Source organism: Misgurnus anguillicaudatus, chromosome 10 (assembly GCF_027580225.2).
Source record: "Misgurnus anguillicaudatus chromosome 10, ASM2758022v2, whole genome shotgun sequence".
NCBI lineage: Eukaryota > Metazoa > Chordata > Actinopteri > Cypriniformes > Cobitidae > Misgurnus > Misgurnus anguillicaudatus.
Genome location: NC_073346.2, coordinates 22,791,466 through 22,814,605, shown reverse-complemented (window position 1 = coordinate 22,814,605; position 23,140 = coordinate 22,791,466). Strand labels below are relative to the sequence as shown.

Genomic DNA, 23,140 nt, shown 5'->3' with positions numbered 1-23,140 from the left:
CCCTCCTCTTTCTCTCTCTGCCCGCCATTCCTTGCCGTTTAATATTTACCTCCGTGAAGGAACGGGCGCGACGGCGCTCACTCTTAATTGATTCCGACACTTGGGGCTCTGTGCTCGGGCTGCGGGAAAAGGCGGGAGAGGTGGATGGAATGTAGAAAGTAAAAGAAGGAAGTGAGGAAGAAACGAAGGTGAATAAAATGAGGCGTAAATTTACGAGTTTGAATGTTAAATATTGATTCTTCCGAAAACTGTGTACAGGGAGGACGCAAATTTAATCAAAGGAATTTCTATAGGCTATCATTTTCATTATGTAAGCTATTCGTGGTTCCTCCTTATATTTTAGAATCTTAATGTCAATTTTTTATACATTTCTAATGTATGACTGTGGTGTCAAGCAAAATCAAGAGAATGGAACTTAAAAGTTTAATGTGTTAACATAACGCACTCTTATGTACGTACATAATGTATAAATGAAAATGTAACCAATAGGAATAAACAGAGAAATGACCAGTCAGCGCAGGAAAGGGATAAATAAGGATAAATAGCCAAAAGTAGCATGCATGGCAAGAAACGGAGGGCAACCAATAAAGAAAGCAAAAATGGTTGGGAGGGAAGAGGACAAAATTGTAAGGTGACAGAGCAATATAAAGAAGGACAGAGAACAGAAATGATGGTGGGAGAAGGATAAAAAGAGAGAGGTACCATATTTTCAGTTGAAGGAACTCGGCTGTCATCTTGTTCCGCCAGCACAGAGCGTAGCTATAAAATACAAGAGCCAGGCAGGCCACACTGAATGACTTATGTGTATATCTAGGCTTTGTCAATATTTCTTTCTTGCTCCCCATTCTCTCTTTTTCTCACACATACTTACACAGTTGGCTTTTTATCCCAAACTTTAGAGGACATGAAGAGTGTAGTAGTATGCGCATTGTAATTACAGTAAGGAAATTAGTGGTAAGCAATGTAAATTATACATTTTGACAGGCTTTATGATGCTCAAGTCATTATGTATTTAACAAACATTGTAGTTATGGTGAATCCAGGTAAATAAATTCATGTATTCCTTGGAAACTGAACCAATGCCATGCTCTACAGCTACATGAAGCAAGGATTTGCTTTGCGCCATCTGTCTCACACAACATTATTAATATCAACATGCATCTGCAGCTTATAGAGTTCATTCACACCTAAACAACGTCACTGGTCAAGGTCTAAGTGCATTCACCTAAAGTCCGGCCACACAAAAACGCCATATTAAACTGAACTCCAACTGATGCTACCATCATAAACTCAAGCCAATGGCCTCTCCCCTTGTGCTTTTATTAGTTTTGAAAACAGACGCACGCCATTCTGAAGTATTCCGAAACAAAGCAGATCGCAAACAAAAATGCCATCTTATACATCCATCTACCTGACTAGTTGAGTTTCTTTTTCTCTTTGTCTTTAATTTGCCTTCCATCTCTGTTTAAGCTTACACACATCTATTCCCTTTATCCATTCATCCCCTGCTGCCCCCCTTCTACATTCATTTCTCTCTGTATTTCCTCATCTCTGTTCTGTATTTACCAGCGCTGCGGGTCTGCCTGTGGCAGCTCAGGGAGAGGTAACAGAAGTGTCAGGTGTCATTATTCATCTAATTCGGTAATCCGTCATCGCACACTCACTGTGTATATGACGTATTATACATGGACACAGCGGGTGTAGTAGGCGCTGAGGTGGAGATTCGATTTGACACGCACAGAGGTGGGCTGGCTGGTGGGGGAGATACAAGAGTGGGAATAATGTCCTGAGATTGACTGAAGACAAAAGGTACCAATAGTTATGTGTTTGTGGGCAGCAACCAGTTTAACGATTTTTGAGAACAATTTCTTTTATTTTATAGTAGAACTTTTACAAAATGTTTTAATAAACATATAATATAAGTGCTTAGTGCTGCATCACCAACGCGCATTTCTTTAAACCCACTTGATCAAGGCTATTTCTGATACTTAAATGAAATAGTTTAGATTCTTGTTTAATTGTTATTTCATTGATAATCCCAACAAAGGGATTGAAAATAAACTTTAATTGAAAACACCATTAAGTAAATTGAACTTTTCACCATTTCATTGTGTTTAAGCTTACCCAAACAAAAGTGCACATGTTTTATACTTCACAAGCATTTTGTCACTAGAACTGTGTGGTGTTGTAATCACACCTACTGTACAATCTTGCTTTATTGCCATTTTGCCTTAGCCACAACAGTTGTTACTTTAGTTTCTTAATATGTATTGATCCTCAGATTACATGGGGTAAAAACATATGCCGCAGTGAATTTCCCTTAGCCTACAATCTTGCTAAATTTTTAAGGAGCATTGCAGTCTTCAGTATAGCTGCTGATGAACTTGGCTCTGTGTTTGGACTGGCACATATAGCTCAAATCAGAGGATAAAATCATGTCGTGTAACATAGAAGTCAGTCTACTGCAGTGATATTGAAATTTAGTAAAGATTGATTGTGTCTAAAGAATAAGTCATGTTGGATACATTTTTAGGGGCTTGTTTAAGAGTTATGTGCAGTTGGTGATTCTTTTTCCCAAATTTGTACGTTTTTTGTACAATTTGCCTCCACCCCTGGGTCGTTGGGTTTAGGGCGGGGTTATGGGTATTAAAATTGTTGTTATGAATTCATACGAATTAGCCAACTCTTAAAACACGTGTGAATTCCAGTGAGATCAGATTGTTCAGTTTCTTTAGGAACACAAGAATCACTGGTCCCCTTCATTTTAAGATCTGCAGATTTGTCATTTTCAAATCTTCAAAATACCCTAAAAGTTGTTGAGAGTTTTTTCTAAATGCAAGTGCCAGTAACATAACAGTTTTGATCTAAAACATTTAAACATTTGAAGTCTATACAGGTCATGCAAATTGATATCAAACAAATACCTTATCTTAAGCTGTTATGAAATTCTTTCATTGCTCTTTTAAAAGCCTGAAATGATTTGTATCCCCTGCTGTGTAATTGCTGGACTCATTTCATGCTGATTTTTGACTGAACATGGGGAACTGTTTTCCTGCTTTTAAAATATTCTTATACATGCTCCATTTTCAAAAATACCTGATCATTGACGTGCTGAATAATTTAATGCAACGAATATCCTTGAAAGGTATTAAAAGGAAAATAATATGTGAAAAAATCCTCGTTATAACACGACAACAATTCATATGGCACAATTATATTAATATGAATAAAAAATTATACACGCCAATATCTATAATAATAATAATAATAATAATAATAATAATAATAATAATAATTATTATTATTATTATTATTATTATTATTATTATACTTTTTATATAATTATTAATTAATACTACTACTACTAATAATAATAATAATAATAATAATAATAAACAATTGCTAATGACATGCAAAGAACTTAATATAAGAAAAAAAGAAAACGGATCTCTGAGGAGAGCAATAATAATGCATTTCCTGCATCAGCTTTTCAAAATTTTACAACAACAAACCTTATTTAAAGATTATTATTTATTTTTAACAAACGAAATCCTTGAAGTCATAGCCTATAAACCGAGAAAGCACGGGCGATAGATTAAAAGAAGGGAGTAAAGTAAGACTTTAGCATCACTCTGTAAAGCAGCTGAAAGATTGATAGTGTGCGCTGAGTTTGGGGCAGAGCAGTCACTGTTTTAGCCCTCTGAGTAATCCTACACTTTATCACCATCATAATGACAGAAAACGCCAACGAGAGAGAAGGGCAAAAGGAGAGCAGGGTTAAGTAGGTGTGGATTCGCCCGAGTTATTAGCATATGCTTGAGGACAGGACGCAGAAAAGAGAGCAAGAAAGAGAGTGTGAAAGGGAGAGAAATAATTTCTTTGACTATCCGTTATGGAAAAAGCTAAGGACTGAAAAAGAAAAAGGAATGAGGGAAAGAGCAGGTTGAACATGTGCGCTCAGAAGACAGGTGCATACGGCGGATGATGAAAGCTTGATTAAAGTAAATGAGCTACTTGAGCCCCCGGACTAACCTCTGTGACGCACACTGTCAAGAAGGGCAGAGACGGATGAGGTAGAGGTGGAGCTGAGGAGGAGGAGGAAAGTGCATTGAGTAGAGTTGTGTAAAGGGATGTTCGGAGACGGAGTGACGGTACCGACACAAAAGTGTACTAAAAACTGCAGAGAAAACAAGGGATTTACTTCCTTTCACGTAGCCCAGAAATAGTTATAGAAATAGTTAATAAATGTACGCAGTTAAGCACCTACGCTATACAGAAGTCAAGCATTGCTAGGATTCTCAAAATATTGGCGTTTTCTGAAGCACTATGCAGAATATTGCACATACCTTCTGCGTGTTTCTCAACCTCCTCGTTATCTTGCACGTAAATTAACAAATTAATTTATCACGTGCCCAAGGAAAACTTATTAAATTATGTTAATGCATTTCCAGGAGTATTTCGAGAATTTTAAAAAATCGTCGTTATCAGTTTAAGAAATTATAGATGACCACGTATAACTTTTTATAAGCTTGCTTATAGCATAACTGACGGAATTTTTGGTGATTTGTATTTTATTAATTAATTTCACATGGAGAGATGTGACCCTGTGGTTACACAAGTTATCGCCTCCACATCTACTTCGTTTAATGATTTTAAATGGCAGTTTAATTTACACACTGCAGTTTAAAACCATATTATATCTATAAATAGGACCTAACTGTATACAGATGTTCAGTAGAGCGCTGTTGCCCGTCATTGATTTTGCTCTGTTTGCATCCAACAAAACGAAAAGGCACAACAATCGGTAACTGCAGAGCCCCTTAAACTGATCACATATAATGAGTTAACTCACTAAAATCACTTATTCTGTATGTAGTGTAGTTGTCCGTATTCTAAAAACTCCCTTTCTTTTCATTTTTTTCTATTTATTTAATTTGACAATAAGATGTATACCCGTCAAGTTTTCACATTGCAGCATTTCGCACTGTTTTCGCAATGTTTCCTTGCATGGAACAAATTCCTGGTTTGGCGTTATTTTGGTAAGCTTATAACTCCAGTAATGGTGCACTTCTCCGTTCTGTAGAACGAAAATTCAGTTTTTACAGTAAAAGTAAAAATATTAATGTAAAGGCAAGCAATTATTTGTCTTTGCTTATTGTGCCTTTCTTATTATTTCAGTTAATCACGGGCCCTTTTTATTTATATATTTATTTTTTCTTGCCACCCCTCTTCCTTTTTTCATCTCTTTCTCTCCAACGATTATCCTGCCGTCTAATTAGAAATCGATACTGTGAAGCCGGCGGGTATTTGCGATGTGTTTGTGAATGTTGAAAACAATTCCCCGGACAGAGAATACAACAGGAAGAAAGTAAGCGCGCGCGCACACACCACCTCTGCCGAACAGAGACACACTCACTGCTCAAAGCTATTCGTTTTTTTAAACCGCAGAGAAAGCTCATGCTAAAGAGGCAAATCTTTCATTTTCTTCGTAACTGTACATGCTCAAGGGTCTCAGGCATATTCATTTGGGATTTTAGGAAGTGTAAATAAACAGTACATGGCTTTATAATGCGCTTTAATAAATAGCTTGATAAAATAAAAGCCATAAATAGGCCTGTCCTGCATCACGCAGAGTGTCATGGGCGAGGGGAGGTCACTGAAAAATTCTAAATTATTAATAATGGCATTTATTTAAAAACTCGCTATATCTTTGGCAAAATGTTCATTCAACGTGAGTTAGAGTCATATTAGCCATACTTAAAATAATTGCGTCCTGTTTTCCTGTTCCAAAACACTTTCAAGTTTAACAGAGAAAAGTAACAGCTTAGTTTTTAAAAACGGGAATAAGTGTTGTTTTTAGTGTTTGTTTAAACACGTAAACACTATTATATAAGCAAATTACAATAATAAATATAATGGTTTGTTTTATAACCGTGACATGAAGCGTCTTCCCTTCTGAATGAGATCTGATCTGAAGTCTATACAGTATGGTAGACGGAGGCGACGGTTTAGCACTATTATTGCGCTACCAATCGAAGTTAAACGAATTAGCAGCTCGCGTCGACGATGTGCAGAAAAGAAACCGAGAAAAGAATAGGACTGCGCACATTTATTAGTTTAGCTCGCACCGAATTCGTTTTTCACCGAGGTTTTCTCTTTATTTGCTCTCACCGTAATGTGTTTGTGTCTGTCCTTGCTTGTGATTGCTATGTCTCTGCTACAAAATTGTTCTCTTTCTCCGTGGGGAGATGTCGATTTAGATACTCTACACCACTCTTCTCAAGAGCTGTTTGTTTAAAAGGCGAGCCAGCCATCTACTATTACATTATATTTCATCAACCGACGGGGAAGCCTCATTTCTCCATGTTTCTCTAATTTCTACGTTAGCTTAAATCCGTCCGCGCGCCTTTCCACTTGAGCCTCTCATTAAACGTCGCTCTCTCCATGCTTTGCCATACTCACTCTCTCTCCCTTATTTATACGCGCTTTGCTCTCCCTTTGCCCATGGCTATATGATCGCAAAAATGTGTTTACAAAACTCGCTCTCGCGCAGATCAAACCGCTCCATGGAATCAAAGAGTTTGAAACAGAGACAGAGGGAAAGAGAGGCTGGAGATCAGGGAATATGAGCAGGGGCCTATTCGTGTGTAATCTTCAAATTCTCTCTCTCTCTCTCTCTCTCTCTCTCTCTCTCTCTCTCTCTCTCTCTCTCTCTCTCTCTCTCTCTCTCTCTCTCTCTCGATGAATGTGAGATGATCAGCAAGAGATTGAGGAGTAGGGGTTGTGAGGGCATCCAGTTTAAATTTCCTTTGGCACAAATAAAATTGAAATTGAATACTTAAACAGTTGAAATATTCATTGACTTTTATCTGCCACAATTTTAGCTATTCTAACTGGTAAATTACCATAGTGCCTTTCTAAAGCATCCAGATATCAAACATTTTAAAGATTTGTGGGCACATCTTGAATCAGGCAGCTCTTTACTGCAACACTGGGGTATACATTAACATAGTTTAACCTAAGTCAAAACTGTGCAACTCACCTCCTAGTGTAGAGACTACAGAATGCAGGCGAGAGTGTCAAGTGCATCACAGATGGCACAGTGGAGATGAGGAAGTCCCAAAATGCCATTTCTCTGGAGTGTAGACTGTCTCTGAAAAGGCAAATAACGTATATCGCATTAATTTGCTCATGCAGAACAACACAAAGGTCAAGTTATAGATTGTAGGCAATATTTGTATACAAATAAAAACAGGCAGTTATTAGAAGGAAGCAGTAAGAAAGACAGGGTGAGACGACAGAGGAAATGTGTGAGAGGAAGAATGAAGGGGTAACGATCGAGGGATGGGGGGCAGACAGGCAGGCATGTGGAGCGATTATAGCAGGTTTATGTATGAGCTATTGATTGAGTCGGTGGTGACTTCTTGAGTGGTTAATTCGGGAAGTGAGAGCGATAGAGAGAGTAACTCGCTGACCAGAGGGAGGAGGGATAAAGAGAGAGGGGGATAGAAAGTAGATAGAAATGAGGAGCAATGGCTTTTAAGATCGACGGCTGTATATTCTGTCCTGTAAAACAGTGGCCTACATGTAGGCCTAGTTTATATTTTAAAAGATACTGATATGAAGGACACACATGCCATATAGCCTTAAGTAGGATTCATTTACACCCCAAAACTCTGAGTTTCTTTTTATAGACTGTTTTGATAAAAAACTGCTCTGATGGTGAACTTCACATTTAAATTGCTGTGATCACAAGACCTTGAGCGATCTGCTCCCCTCTTAGCCTACTTCAGGAACACTGTTCTCACTTTTCTCTATCACTCTGCTTCTGTCTCTTTCTCGGCATTTAACATTAAGCAAAACCAAAAGGCTTCCCCACTCCATTTTAACATTATTTTGGAATTTTTCTATTTACTAGCAATACAGCATACATGTCTGTTTATTTTGGTACTCTTAGAAGTAAAAATCAGAAGGAAAAAGACAAATTATATGTAGCCATTTAAAAAAAACCTAGATTTTATCCTGCTGTCGAAGAAGTTCACAACAATCTTTACGTAGGCCCAGAAGGTACACTCTTACAGTAACCTACCGAATTTATATAAAATAAAGCCTATATAAAAGAGAAAATAACAATCATATTCGAAATATATTTTAAGAATTTTGTTTGACAAATGTCGAATTGACTAGCAAATAATATCCTTCACGAATGATCGCAAAGTGGGGTGAAGTCACCTCGCAGGACGACAGCACGTGTTAACGAAGACCGAGCGCTGCGCGAGTGTTTTTGCGAAGTTTAAGGTCCGCGCGCTCTGGCGCATTTTCCTTTTTCTCTTCCCTTCTCTCTTCACCCTCGCTCAGGTTTTGATCTCTCAGCCGCGAGATCAAAGGCACTCTCTGGCTATTAGTCAGCGAGAGCCATTGATCCCACATCGATCCACGCGAGACGCAGCCGCCCCGTGAACACCGTACGAGGCTCCCCAAAGCTCTCCCGCTCGTCGGGAGGGAGAGCGAGCGAGAGGAGAGAGAAAGAGCTTTAAGGGGGGCGATGTGTGTGTATTTTTCACTGGCGCGGGCAGAACCGAGCTCGAGCTTTTTCTTTGCCGCGGGACATGAAACAATGAGGCTCGAGCCGGTTTTAATAAAGCGCGCTTTCCCTCCTTTCAACTCGGGCGCGAGGCGGACGAGCCGGCAACGGAGAGCGATCGATAATTAATGACGATGCATAATTTAACCCTATCGATTGATACTTTTTTTTCGTCTTTTTTTCCGTTCTTTTTCTTGTATCTTAAGTCCGATGTTCTATAAGAAACTGATACCATATTGCATACCCGCTCCTATCATCTCTGTTAAAAGTTGAACAAGTTCTGTTCCACCTTTTTACCAAGTTTCAAGCTCTCTTATTCGTCTGTCGAACTCCGATACTCCGCTTCAACTCTCTCTACCTTATTATCTCAATTATGGGGTTTCGTGTCTAAACCAGCTAGTGTCTGCTGGTTTGAAAGATGGCACATCCCTGGCAGAATACCCAACTGTGGTTGCCTTTTGAACCATTTTGAAGAACCATACAGGGGTGATATAGCACCACTAGCATATATGGTTCTACATAGGTGCTATATGGGACCTAAAATGGTTCCTCTATAATTACGAGCCAGCGAACCACTTTTAGTGCTATTTAGCACAGATTGTTTTTAGAGTGTACAAGAACCTTCAACATCAACAGAACCTTTCTTTAGCACAAAAGTTCTTTGAAGAGGAACAAGATTATAAAGAAAAGACTCTTTTAAGAGCCCAAAACGTTTCTTCTATGGCATCACTACAAAGAACTCTTTTAGAATCTTAATAGATGTGCTGCATATATAACAGGATATATCACATGATATTCTGAAATTTAAATAAATATTTGTATATTTCTCTGCTATATAATTTGTTAGTAGGCCTAACATGGAATTTCTATTATCCAAGTATACCATTTAGTTTATATATAATCCCATTTTTTTAATCTTTTCTTTTAAATGTTCTCAATTTGTCCGACTGAGTACCATCCTGAGTTCACCATCTTGGCTGTCTATACCCCTGCCTTTCTCTGCTCTCACTCTCCTTCTTTTAACAAACACACCAGCCAGTTCCTCTGTTCTTTGACCCTGAGGCTGTGCAGACTGTCAGAGCAGAGTCGAGAGAAACCGAGAGATTGGGAAAAAGTAAAAGAAGGAAAGAGGAAGGAACAGTAGGGGAGAAAGAGAGAGAGAGGGTGTTCAGTAAGTCCCCTTTCAATGGCAGCTCAAACCAGAAAGATGACACAAACTGGGAGGGTTTGTTTCATGTCCAAGGAGAAGAGATTGAGAGGGACTGAAACTCATCCCATTCCCCCAGTGTCTCACACAGAGAACCCTGCTGTCCATCTATCTTTTTCTCAAACTAGAAATAACATCTGCCATCTGTTAATATGATTCTCTTTCTGGTCCTCTTTTACCTCACTCTTGATTAACTTCTGAAGGTCCTCACCTTTTTTATCTGGTGGTTCAAACACACATTTTTTCCCCAAAACATTTAAGAGTAATCAATAGCTTTTTACAATATGTAATGAATCACAGGGGTAAACATGTTAAATCTCTAGGCCTTCACCATAAGAAATACACAATTTTTTTAAATGCAGTAATGCTTGCAATAATATAGATTTATTTTTCACTGTTTTGTAAGGAGATGGGAATTTATTGGGAACATATTTATAAAATTATTTTACAAACACCAAAAAAGTATTATTTTATTTTAAACCATACCAGACCATAATGCCTTTAAATATACACTCACCTAAAGGATTATTAGGAACACCTGTTAAATTTCTCATTAATGCAATGGTATAATGGTGTAGGGGATATTTTCTTGGCACACTTTAGGCGCCTAAGTGCCAATTGGGCATTGTTTAAATGCCACAGCCTACCTGAGCATTGTTTCTGACCATGTCTATCCCTTAATGACCACCATGTACCCATCCTCAGATGGCTACTTCCAGCAGGATAATGCACCATGTCACAAAGCTCGAATCATTTCAAATTGGTTTCTTGAACATGACAATGAGTTCACTGTACTAAAATGGCCCCCACAGTCACCAGATCTCAACCCAATAGAGCATCTTTGGGATGTGGTGGAACGGGAGCTTAGTGCCCTGGATGTGCATCCCACAAATCTCCATCAACTGCAAGATGCTATCCTATCAATATGAGCCAACATTTCTAAAGAATGCTTTCAGCACCTTGTTGAATCAATGCCATGTAGAATTAAGGCAGTTCTGAAGAAAGGGGGTCAAACACAGTATTAGTATGGTGTTCCTAATAATCCTTTAGGTGAGTGTATAAGTTTGCTGTTTTTCTCTATGAACATAACTTGTTTAAAAAAAAATCCCTTTTTTGTGTATGTAGAGCACATGTATGTCCACTCTGCTTTGATGAAATGTACCTGTTACAGAAAACTTGAACTTTTCTTAAGAGTGCTTGGGCTATGTGACACACCCATCCATCTTTTTATCTGAGTTTTTTGTATGTGTGGGGATTTTGCACACCCTGAATCAGTGTCTTCATATCTAGGAGATTGTAAGATGATGTATTCCCTTGGCTGCTAGTTATAATGTTTCTGGGGGTGATGGGGAGAACTTGAAAGCCCTGTGCTGCCCAAATCAAAACTAACAAGGAAATGATGGGGGCTCCTTTATCTCCTCACTGGCCTGGAGGGGAAAAGCAGGGCAAAAGAAGGAGAACGAGAGAAGGGGAGGGGGGCGTCCAGACTTCCTCTTTGATTTGTAAAAAATGCATTACCTCCGAAATCAAACGAAAAATTACTGAGCAGCAGCAAAACATACAGGGGAGAGAAAAAGAGGGAGCGAGTGAAGACGAGTGCACGGGCAGGTAGGAAGGCCAGGTTTCCTTTGAATGGATAGACTGGCAGTGAGTATAGATTTCACAAAAAGGCAGATGATGATAGCGGACTTAATTCTTACTGATCTTTCATTTATACAGATGCATTTTTGCTGTGCTGTATACGAAATTGATAAACTCGTAGCACTTGTAGCACAAACGCAGAATTATACTGTAAAAATAAGTATAAATTTATGTTTACATGCAGCGGTGACATTTACACAATTAGTTTTATAAAAAGCAACCTACATTACATTCAAACTTTCCTTTTTCCCAAAATGCTTTTTGGGAGTCACATCAGACACATGTTTTGAGCTATCGAACCTCAATTTTGCCTTATTTACAAGGGTGTAAATGATCTGAACAGAATTGATATTCACTAGCTTTCGTGATAAGGAAAGGTACTCCAAAAAAGAAATAACAAAAGATGAATGCTTAAAAAAGAGTGAAATATGTAGTTGGTGCTGGAGGTGGCGAGTGGGGGAGAAGTGGACGGTCCAAAGAGTAAAAGTAACAAAGGGAATGTGTGTGCGTGCGTGTGTGTTTGTAAGAGAGAAGTGCCTGGAGTTAGTAATAATAATTTATACAAACACACCTCAATAATTCACGTTCCATTTCAATGCTGGAGGGAAGATCCAAAATTCACAGAGCATAATTAAATAGAGTGAGATAGGAGAGGGGAGAGGGAGAGGCCAGCATTAAAGACACCCTTGTACCGGCTGCTTTTTCTTCCACCCGAGCTTTGTAAAACAACCTTTATGAAATTGTGATGGCTGAAGAGAGATTGAATTTCTCTAGCCATGTATACTGAATTGCTGCATGGAGAGATGGATCTTTACTGAGGCTCCCAGTTGTTTTGATAGCAGATGCAATCTTCAATGATTTTTGATATCCTGCTTTGAAGTTATTTGTGTCAACATAACATCTGAAACAACCAACCAAGACTGTCTTCATTTAAAGTGTATATTTCACATATTTCTCCGTAGTTTAATGTTATCAAATTAATTAATTGTCTAAAACGTAATCCGATAATAATGAGACATGTCGTTACGCTTAACATTTGTTCTGGTTTTAAAACGTAAAGAACTATACATAAAAGGCCGTATGGATTAATGTGTGGATGTTCTGCTCGAGACAGGGTCTTTTTATCGTTGCTCTTTGTGAAAAAATGCTCAGTGATCTTCTGCATGGCTGAAGGGGCGGCCTTCGGCAATCATATTTAAAGAAACCCTTCAAATAAAAAAGGCATTGATTGATTTCAGAGGCCACTGGAATGACATGCCCTCATGGTTTACAACAGAGTACTCTGACACACTGGTGTGTTGTGGTCCGCAAGCACATGACACAAATTTGTTGAGCCAAAGTATAATGCTCTTGTCTTTAGCCTTGCTGTGCTTGTTTTCTGTGGTCTGATATCAAACGGTTCTCACTCGCTTTTTCTGTCCATCTGTGTGAATGCAGGTGTACAGTGGAGGTATGGACTGTAACTGTGTTAGTGACCTGCTGCTCACGCCACCTGTTCCAGCCCTCTGGACACCAGGTGAGACACTCGGAGAGCCGAGTCATGTATGTTGTACCTTAAGAGGTTCATTCAATTCAATGTTAATGACTATGCTACATAATACACAATTACACACACTCTAAAAATGGTTGGGTTATTTTTGACCCATAATGGGTAAATATTGGACAGAACACACCACTTGGTTAAAATTGACCCAATGCTGGGTTGTTTTAACCCAACGGCTGGGTTATTATTACCCAATGGTTGCATAACAACAACCCAACATTGGGTCATTTTTAACTCAGTGGTGCGTTCTGTCCAATATTTACCCATTATGAATAAAACAGCCTTTTTAGAGTGCAATAACCAATTGATTAATGATAAAAACATAATTTTATGGGTACATATACATCCTATGCCAGTTTCAAAGACCCTACTGCCATATTCACCCTTGCTGTTTTTGTATAAGTAACCGTAGCAGTAGACTACTGTTATTTAGTTATTTACTCATCAGTTATTTAGACAGGAATGCTCTTAGCAAGTAACTAAACCAACAGGGCTTATCCGAATCCCTTCGCTTACTTGCCTCTCTTTCCTCAGGCATCGCTTTCCCTGACTGGGCCTATAAGCCGGAGTCAAGCCCAGGCTCCAGGCAGATCCAGCTGTGGCATTTTATCCTGGACCTGCTGCAGAAGGAGGAATACCAGGGGGTGATTGCCTGGCAGGGAGACTATGGTGAATTTGTGATCAAAGACCCAGACGAGGTGGCAAGACTGTGGGGCATTCGGAAGTGCAAACCTCACATGAACTATGACAAGCTCAGTCGAGCACTGAGGTACAGTATGCACGGCGTGTGTGCATTACATATTCAGATGCAGTTTTTTGTGTGAATGCTTAATTGTTGCATTTATTGTTCTTTGAAGTCATACAATATGTTTATTTTAGATGAAGTGCTTTGCTGAGTACAGTGCGATTGTCTGCTTCTTGTGGGGTTGTGTAGGTGCGTTTATCTAGTCCTGCATGGAGAAACATCATTTTTTGGTGGTTCTGTAGTTTAAATGGTAGAGCACTTTTTCAGCAATGCAAAGGTCATGAATTCGATCTAAGTGAATACACCATGCTACCATTAGATGTGTTGTTTTTGCAATTGTATAATGATCATCTATAATTATTTCTCAGTCTCTTTATTAGAATACAACCAGAAAATACAGGAAATGTGCATGTAGTATTAAAAACAGTATAAAAGCATAAGCCGAAGTTTTAAGTATTTAGGGTAAACTTGCCTTCCACTTGAGCAATGGCAGGAAACTGCAGGATCTCTTAAACCTAAATAAAATTAAATCCTCATTTCTCATTCTAACAAATGACTTCAGTCTCCTCAAAAAAGCTCAAGATGTCTTTCATGCCAAGAGAGGTCACACTAAATACTGACCGATGCCTGCGACATTTAGTTCTGAAAATTGTTTTGTTTTTAATTTTGTGTACATATTTCCTGTATTTTCTGTTTGTATCTTAATAAAAAAGTGAAAAATAAATATGGATGGACATTAAAACTTTGCTAAAACAACAAAGCTGCTGGTGGTGGCCTAAGACTTTTGCCCAGTACTGAATATAAAATGATGCCTCCCTTCCAAAAAACAAAACTAAACATCAATATGGTCCACTTTGTAAAATCTTTGAACATCTAAATGGTTTTTGGATGGTCTCTTAAAAGAGGTTCATATAAAGAATACTTGTGAAATTACATCCAAAATTGATACTTACTTTACTTAACTATCAAATCTTCTTTTCAAACCTTAAATGCATAACATAAAATTTTCAAGTTTGCACTTTGGTCCCTTGTTAAAGTAGTATTTGCAAAGACTCACTACTTTGACTTTTCCTATTCATGCAAATAACTTTTATGCTTTTCCATTTCTCATCGCTTTTCCTTTATCGCTCTGGTCCTCCCCCCACCCAGACTTTAATAGATGCTGTCGCTGGCCACTAATTGTTATGAATAGGCACAGGCCATAATTAGCCTCGTTTATTAGCCTTGCTTAATTGCTCAATTAAGGGGCACAATTGCCACATAAAGTAAAAGCGTACAAATTATCGTGCATCATGGTTACTCGTGTAAGCTGCTGGACTGGGTAGGGTGAAGTCAAGCATAAAGTGTGCCGAGATTAAAGAGCCTCCATCTTGTGCACAGGTTAACATCCCCGAAGCTCTGATGCTCATGATGAGCGCAAATGTGTGATGGTCAATGAAAATGACTTAAAAGAGTCTGGATAGATAATCTATCATTCACGTCCAACTGGGTGGGTTCACACCGTAAGAGACACGAAGCCGTGTGTTGTTGAGGGAAATCTAAGCGGTCGGGATTGCTCATCATTGTGTGTAACAGGAAGCTGACATTCCTGAATGAAGCCCATGACCCTGGAATTTGTTTTTAGTGCAGCCTTTACCCCCATTAATTCATGTCACAAGTGATTCATCCGATTAGGATTTTAAAAGATCACGAACATTCTGCATTCAAGACATCAAAGTTTGTAGGATAAACATTTGCAGTTTATTGTAAATCCTCACTTCTTCCTCCTGTTTATTTATTATTCATTTCTTTGTTATTTTCTTCACTGCAGGTATTACTACAATAAACGTATTTTGCACAAAACTAAAGGCAAGCGCTTCACCTACAAATTCAACTTCAGTAAGGTTGTTTTGGTGAATTACCCGCTGTTGGACATGGCCAGTTCTCCGTTCCTGCTGGCCCAGAACCACTTCAATGGAGGGGCCGCCACACCAGACTGCAGCCCTGTCACTCCTGAGGTATACAATACAAGCGTATATCTATACAAGCTTAATAAAATTTGCCTGATAAAACAGAAAAATGAACACAGACAAAAGGATGAAGGGCGAAAATAACTGCTCTATTGCCAGTGTTTAATGATTGATATCGTTTTGATCCGTACTGTGTAAAGCTCTCTGCGTTACCTTTGATGTGAGGGAAGCTATTGATCGTGAAGAGTCAATCAGTATGTTGGTATGTTTCTACATAGACTGCGGATGAAATGTATTTATTTGATTTAATTTTCAATACTTTATTACTGTCTGTAATTGCTCGGTTATTGTTGCCATTATTTGCCTTCAATCAATCCTAAACCTTTACTAAAAATGTTATCTGTTGAATAGCAGAGGTAAAGCATAGATGTATATAAATGTTCTTCTGTAATAGGTGACCTTACTTTATCAATAGAAGTTTAGATCTTTACACCACAATAGTTGAATAGATATTGACAGATTATTTTAGAATAAAAGTCACACTCTTTAAAAGTATAAGTTGTAGTAAATTTAAATTTTTTAGTGGGCTAATCTGTTCCTCACCTTTTCTCAATTTGACCATGAATACAACCAGAGAAATATCTACATGGGTCCTTCTTTGAGAAAGTTATCTGCTCCACGTCCTGACTAGAGGTGACTGAAGGAGACAGATATAAATAAAAAGAGGGGAAAGAAAAAACGAAAGGTGAAGAAGAAAGTAGACAATGTCACAGAGGGCATTAAGGGCCTTAAAACAAAGAAAGACATTATCCCCTTTCTCATCTCGCTCCTGGATGGGGTATTCATCACTGCCATTGATTGAAATGAAAGAAATGTTAGAAATGAAAGGGAAAGTGGCAGTGTCAGATCACTTTCAAGTAATTAAAGCAGTTTTTCTAAGCAATTGAGATTACGTAGCTTGGAAGTACAGTCCTGCCTTTCTCATTCTCACTTGAGAAGAGTGACAGAAATTATTGATCACCTTCCAGGTTTCCTTTATTGAGTTGTATCCCTGACCATGCTTTACTAATCTGCTCCCAAAGTCAAATCTCTTTGTGGCTTGTATATTATGAAGTCTTTTGAATAATATATCTTTATTATTTAATCTTATTCATAATGCCGTTTTTTATACCTGGTGTGAACTCTTGGTTGGTTCAATTCAGACAGATCATTAATTTAATGATTTAACCTAATTATCCTAATGATAGTAAATAAACATTGCAATTACAATTATCACTGTCATGATTATGTTAATTTTATTTATAATGCAAAACTGATTTTATTGGTGGTAGTATTAATATAATTTATTTTTAATATGCCATGTAATTTAAATCATTTAAATTAATTTACCAATCAAATCTTTCTTGTTCCCCCTTTCACTTTTTCACTGTCTACTTCTCTCTACTTTATTAACTATCCTCTTTCTTAGGCCCTTCAGTCTTTATTCCCTCGTTTGCCTGAATCGGGTCGAGGGCCCTCTTTGTTTGAGCGTGGTGCAGGGGCCCCGGGGCCTGATGGGGACAAGCTGAGATTAGACACTTTTCCTTTTCTTGGCTCAGGTGAGACATTTAACAAATATTATGTCTTAGCATCGTAACATAATTAATGGATAATATTAAAAAAAATTCTTCTTTATTTTCTCCTGCACCCCCTCTGCATGTATTTACAATGTGTGTCTATATACAGTATGCATACACTTCTTTGTCGTTCTGAATGTGCAGAATGTACATCGAAACATCAGTGTATCAGAATGTATGAGGGCCTGTGCGCATGTCTATATGACTCACCACCTCACGAGACCCCCTCCTAACTTTGTTTGTCCTGAGGTCCTGTTTCGCCCCCCTCGTCTCCAACCCCTTTCTACTTCCCATGTGTACGCCCTGTCCTAATCCTTTCCCAAGCAGGAAGGCCCTAATTGAGGGTGCAGGCTTCAGTTTGTGGCCTGTGGGCGCCCATTACTGTGTTTTCATAAGCAAGTGAGGCCTGCCTGACTGATTCAATATTCATGTGTCTGCCAGCTACTCCTGGCCCTACATACACACACACACATACACACTCTAGCACTGTCAAATTAGCCCTGCATAGCAAATAACACAGAGAGAGGGTGAGAAGATGAAAAGAGAGGGAGAGAAAGGAATGAAGAGAGTGAGAAGAGGATTAGAGAGAAATGAAAAACCGGAATGGTATCTGGATAAACAAAGTGATTAAAAGTGCTATATTGGATAAGTCTCCTTTGATTTTTACATTTAATATTTTATGATTATTTAGTATGTAAACTTCTGTATTATTATTTACTGTTTATTTTTGTAACTTACATACTTTTTATATGCTTATACTATCCACCTTATTTTCAAATGCAGAATTAATTTATAGGACATATTTCCCTTTTTTTTATATGAGACTTCTGTTTTTAAAATGATAGTGCATTTTCTTAAAAGAAAAATCCAGATAATTTACTCACCACCATGTTATCCAAAATGTCTTTCTTTGTTCAGTCGAGAAGAAATTATGTTTTTTGAGGAAAACATTGCAGGATTTTTCTCATTTTAATGGACTTTAATGGACACTCAACACGTAACAGTTTTTTTTTTTTAGGAGTTTCAAAGGACTACGATCCCAAACGAGGCATAAGGGTCTTATCTAGTGAAACGATTGTCATTTTTGACAATAAAAATAAAAATATGCACTTTTAAACCACAACTTTTCGTCTAGGTCCGGTCCAGCGCGACCTAACGTAAATACGTAGTGACGTAGGGAGGTCACGTTTTACATATATAAAACGCACATTTGCGGACCATTGTAAACAACAAACCGACACAAAGACATTAATTAGTATCATTCCACATACAACAACGTCGGAACGGTCCTCTTTCTCAACACTTGCAAACACTGGGGCAGAGTTTCGCGTTCATCCTCTGTGACCTCTTGACGTCATGACGTATTGCGTGAGGTCACGCTGACGCTTTTAGGACCGGAGGAAGACGAGAAATTGTGGTTTAAAAGTGTATATTTGTTATTTTTTTGTCAAAAATGACAATCGTTTCGCTACATAAGACCCTTATGCCTCGTTTGGGATCGTTTATAGTCCTTTGAAACTCCATTGAAAAAAACTGTTACGTGTTAAGTGTTGGTGTCCATTAAAGTCCATTAAAATGAGAAAAATCCTGCAATGATTTCCTCAAAAAACATAATTTCTTCTGGACTGAACAAAGAAAGACATCAACATTTTGGATCACATGGTGGTGAGTAAATTATCTGGATTTTTCTTTTAAGAAAATGGACTATTCCTTTAATAGCTGGCCGGTAGAAAACAATGTCATGGGAGCACACACAAAACATGTTTAAAAACCATTATGGTAAATATTTACTAAACCCGGCATGTAAAACACAGTGGAAAGATGAAATAAAAAAGTGGCTTGATATATCATATAAAGATATATTAAATTATTTTGTATTGTTACCTAGAATTGACGGGTCTTTAGTGTGTAACTATAAAAGCACAAAGACATACCTGCACAGTGGGAAAGTCAGTCGAGTGTTTTTACATGAAATATACGCCCGAAAATGTTAAAAACACCAATCTGTTTAAAATGTCTCAACTGTCCCCATGTTGAAAGTTTTTAATGGCAATTTTTAATTGACTGTTAAAATGTTTGAGTTTCTGTGGTAACATTTAAAGCTCATCACGTGAATGTGGCGCACTTCCTCTTGACAGTCAGCAGCAGTATCTATCTCATTCAACACATTATAATTATTTGAAAACGAGTGCAAATAATAATGAAGATATTATTAACCAATTACATTTATTTAGTTTTGTTTTAGTTTTTATACAAAATATACATCGCTTTTAGGGAGACATGATCAGGTAATTAGGAAATTATGTGCTTTTTATTTTAAAACATAACGCAAAGCAAAAACATTAAGAACTATTATAAAAAAACATTATAAGCAGTTAATGTCATATATATTCTGTTCTGTAATCTGTTTAAAAAAAACATTTTTGTAAAAATATAATAGCAGAAAAAATAGACCAGCAAAGTCAGCATATTTTTATTAGCGTAAAATTAGTTGTTTTTATACAATTATTGTATTGTTCACTGGCAGTTTCCATGAAAGGTTTTACTGGATGGATGTGTTTGAATACAGATCATGGGTGCATGTGATCCATATCCACATTCAGCTTTAATGTATAAATAAGGTGGATAGAAAAATAGCTACATTTCAATTCATAGCCAATAAGTTTTTAATGATTAGCTCTTAACGATAGTGACCTTTGTTTTATTGATAACATTGTGACCATTAATAATCACATAGATTAAAATACAGTTCCTTTTTGCATTTTAGCTTCCCTTAATTCATTTTAATTCTAAAAATGTAATTCAGTGTTGCTTCACTAAACTCCTCCCTCTCACTTTATCGTGCATAAATCTGCCCTTTCAATTTTCATTAAATATAGTAGACCATCTGGGAATAGAAAAATACAAATTCTAATTTTGAATACTGTTTAGAACAAACATTACACGGATGAAGCATATGATTTTTTTGTTGGAAAAATTCACTAAACACACTTTTCTTTTCAAATGTTTTCCAAAACTAAAACATTAATGCATCGGCATTCACTGTTCTTTAGTCAATCATGTCCTCTAAAAGAACCCTAACATCTGATCTTAACCATTAACACTGGTTTGTCAATTTCTCCCACAGGGGCTCCATGTTACTCCAAACCTCCATCCCTGTTGGGTCCTTATCCACGGAATCCCTCTTTCGACTACCCCTGGGGCTTCAACCCTTACCTCCCTGGGGCCTTTTCTCTGAACAACTGTCCCAAATTGCCCCCGGGCTCCCTTTACTCCTCGCACTTCTACCCCAACCCACTGCAGTCCAGCCTGTCTCAGCTACCACACCCCTTCTCTTCACTCTTACCCCCTGGAGACACAACCGGGGCAGAACGCGCACAGACCGGAGGAACAAATGGCTCAGCAGGTGGTCAGCCTCCCAGACTTTGCATCCCACCATACCCGGGGAGCCTGCCAGTTGGCCGGACAGAGCTGGGAAATGGGGGTACAGGTGTGGGTGACCGGGAAAGAGGAGAGACCAACCTTGGCATCCCCGTAGCAGGTGGAGGTCTTGGCTTGGGCTTGGGTTTAGGCCTTGGCCTGGGTTTGGGAGGAGTTGGAGGCGGAGGAGGAGGTCGTCAGAGCCCTTCTGAGCGGAGAAAGAGTGTAAAGCAGGATCCAGAGTCTGACTCGGAGCTGGAAATCACAGACCTGAGCGACTGCAGCTCCGAGAATGAAAACGAGCCGGACTTCGCTTTGGGGAAGGAGTCGGGGCTAGGTGCTCGCTCACACCTCCTAGAGGCCAAATCTGGGCGCCTAGGTGGAGGCTTGCCCCCTCTGTCTTCTCTTCCTCCACCTGTGTCTCCGCATCCCCTTAAAAGCCTGGTGCCCCTAACTCCTCCACCTTCATCCCTTCCTCCACCACTCTCTCCCTCACTCAGTATGGTTGATCGGCACAGGGAAACAGAGACACTTAAACTTGCTCACAGTTAATATGGTCTGTTGTGTGACTTTTGATGTCTTGAATGTTCTCTCTTTCTCTTTTTCTCTCTGCGTATTCCTGCATTTGTGAAATAGGCTGTATATTCCCATTTTATTTTCTTTCTCAGTTCTGGGGACTCCACTTAAGTGGTCGCTCACACATTTCAAATATTGGAGTTTTTTATTTTATTTCTGTGAACACCGTAGTGTCAAATGATCAGAATTAATGCTCTCAATGCAACCTTAGTCATTCTGAGACTATTGTTCAGAGTGATGGTGCAGCACAAAAAGCAGCATTTTCAGATTATGTTTATCTAAAATATTTCTCATTCTTTGTTAATATATAAAGAGGGGTGATTATACTATTTTTATTCTAAGACAGCACAGTAAAGGAATATGCATATCTTTTATCACAAACTTTAAAATTGCACTGCATTTTTTTCTTGCCCTGAGGAGATAGGCAGTAAGTTCTGCTTGGTGTACTTCACAGACCCTTTCAAAAGTTGTTAATGCTAAGCTCTGCAATACAGTATTCAGTTGAAGAGTGTAACACACGCTTTGATTTGAAGCTGATGTAGGTGTGTTGCAATAAAGCACTTAATTGTGTTTCCAGTGGATTCAGATAAATATATGGTCAAATATTGCCATCTTGTGGTTATATATAGATATCTAAGCGCTCCATAGTTTCTGGAAAGAAACTTTTTCATTTAAGAAAACTATTTATTTATTTATTTTTATTTATTTATTTGTGTTAACGTTTATGTACCATCCATGGTAAATGTCTTTTTTTTTAAATGTCAAAAACTTTATAAGAATGAGAGACATACTCGTACTGCTCATGTCAGTGAATATTTAAAGTTTGTATCTATTTCATTGTATATATTTTATTAATGTGTACATTATGTTCAATTACTGTTGCTATATGGGATAGCTGTATTGGTGTCATTTTACTCTGTACCTAAATTAAGAGTGATTTATAAGACAAGGACATTGATAAGTAGCCTAAATATGTGTAGTGATCCAAAGTTGACAGAGAATGAGCACTGATTTTAGTACATTGCTCATAAAGATAGAGTTTAGACAGGGAGGTGTGCAAATGTTTATCTGCTTTCTCTTAACCCTGCCCCATGATTTTTTTTCTTCTCAGAAACTCCCTAAAAGATGATCTTACTGGATTTTTTTTTCAATAATTCATTGACATAATATAATCACATGCAAATAATAATGAGCAAAACTGTACTTTCTTACACGTAAATGTTTATTATGTTTAACAGGGAAGGATAAATATCCTATTTGAATGTAAAGACAATAAATAGGAGCCAAATGACACGTGTGGTTGGTTTTGAAATAATTTAGAGAGCTAGTCCAGAACAGGTTTGTTACTGAGGCATGTGTTTAAAAAAGAGATTTTACTAACCAGTGCCAACAATATTCTTCTGGGTCATAAGTAAGTTCTTATCTGATTTGAGATAAGATGAGTTGTTATATAATGGCTGGTCTGCTCTGTGGTCCCTGACTTGCCCGTACTAAAGGAGATTGCAGCTGTACATAGACTTTGTGTATTTGTGTGTAGGCTACACACGCAAAAGAAAAAAAACCTTACAGTAAAGTTTTCTTTGTTTTATTGTGAAATTAAAAACAGAAAGGATGACTGGAACAAAAAATTAAAGAGTAATATCTTCAAGAGCAATAAACATTATTCTGGAGATTCAATTGTAAGAGTTTGGGTTTTTCTCTGTAGATATATCTACTTTACAACTATGATTGTGGATAAAATACACCTGACTTGACAACAGAGAGGTCAAAATAATTAAACAACTATAAACAAAAGAATAAATGTTTAATATTTGCTAATTTTTGAACTAGAGAATTGGAAATGCACGACTCTTTTTTTA

General features: G+C 37.9%; 1 protein-coding gene across 1 annotated transcript; it reads left to right on the top strand.

Annotated features, from left to right (window-relative positions):
- Positions 1–12,768: 12,768 nt before the first annotated feature.
- On the top strand, positions 12,769–22,958 carry erfl1 (Ets2 repressor factor like 1). Its single transcript, XM_055210091.2, has 5 exons — positions 12,769–12,948; positions 13,510–13,744; positions 15,531–15,717; positions 17,138–17,267; positions 20,413–22,958. Exons 1-5 carry the CDS (start codon positions 12,864–12,866, stop codon positions 21,255–21,257), a joined length of 1,482 nt encoding a protein of 493 aa, XP_055066066.2. The 5' UTR covers positions 12,769–12,863; the 3' UTR covers positions 21,258–22,958.
- The last annotated feature ends 182 nt before the right edge of the window (positions 22,959–23,140 follow it).

Coding starts and splice junctions, on each gene's coding strand:
- erfl1 (XM_055210091.2), top strand. CDS start 12,864: ATGCAGGTGTACAGTGGAGGTATGGACTGTAACTGTGTTAGTGACCTG. Junction 12,949..13,509: donor TCCAGCCCTCTGGACACCAG/GTGAGACACTCG, acceptor CTCTTTCCTCAG/GCATCGCTTTCCCTGACTGG. Junction 17,268..20,412: donor TTTTCCTTTTCTTGGCTCAG/GTGAGACATTTA, acceptor TTTCTCCCACAG/GGGCTCCATGTTACTCCAAA.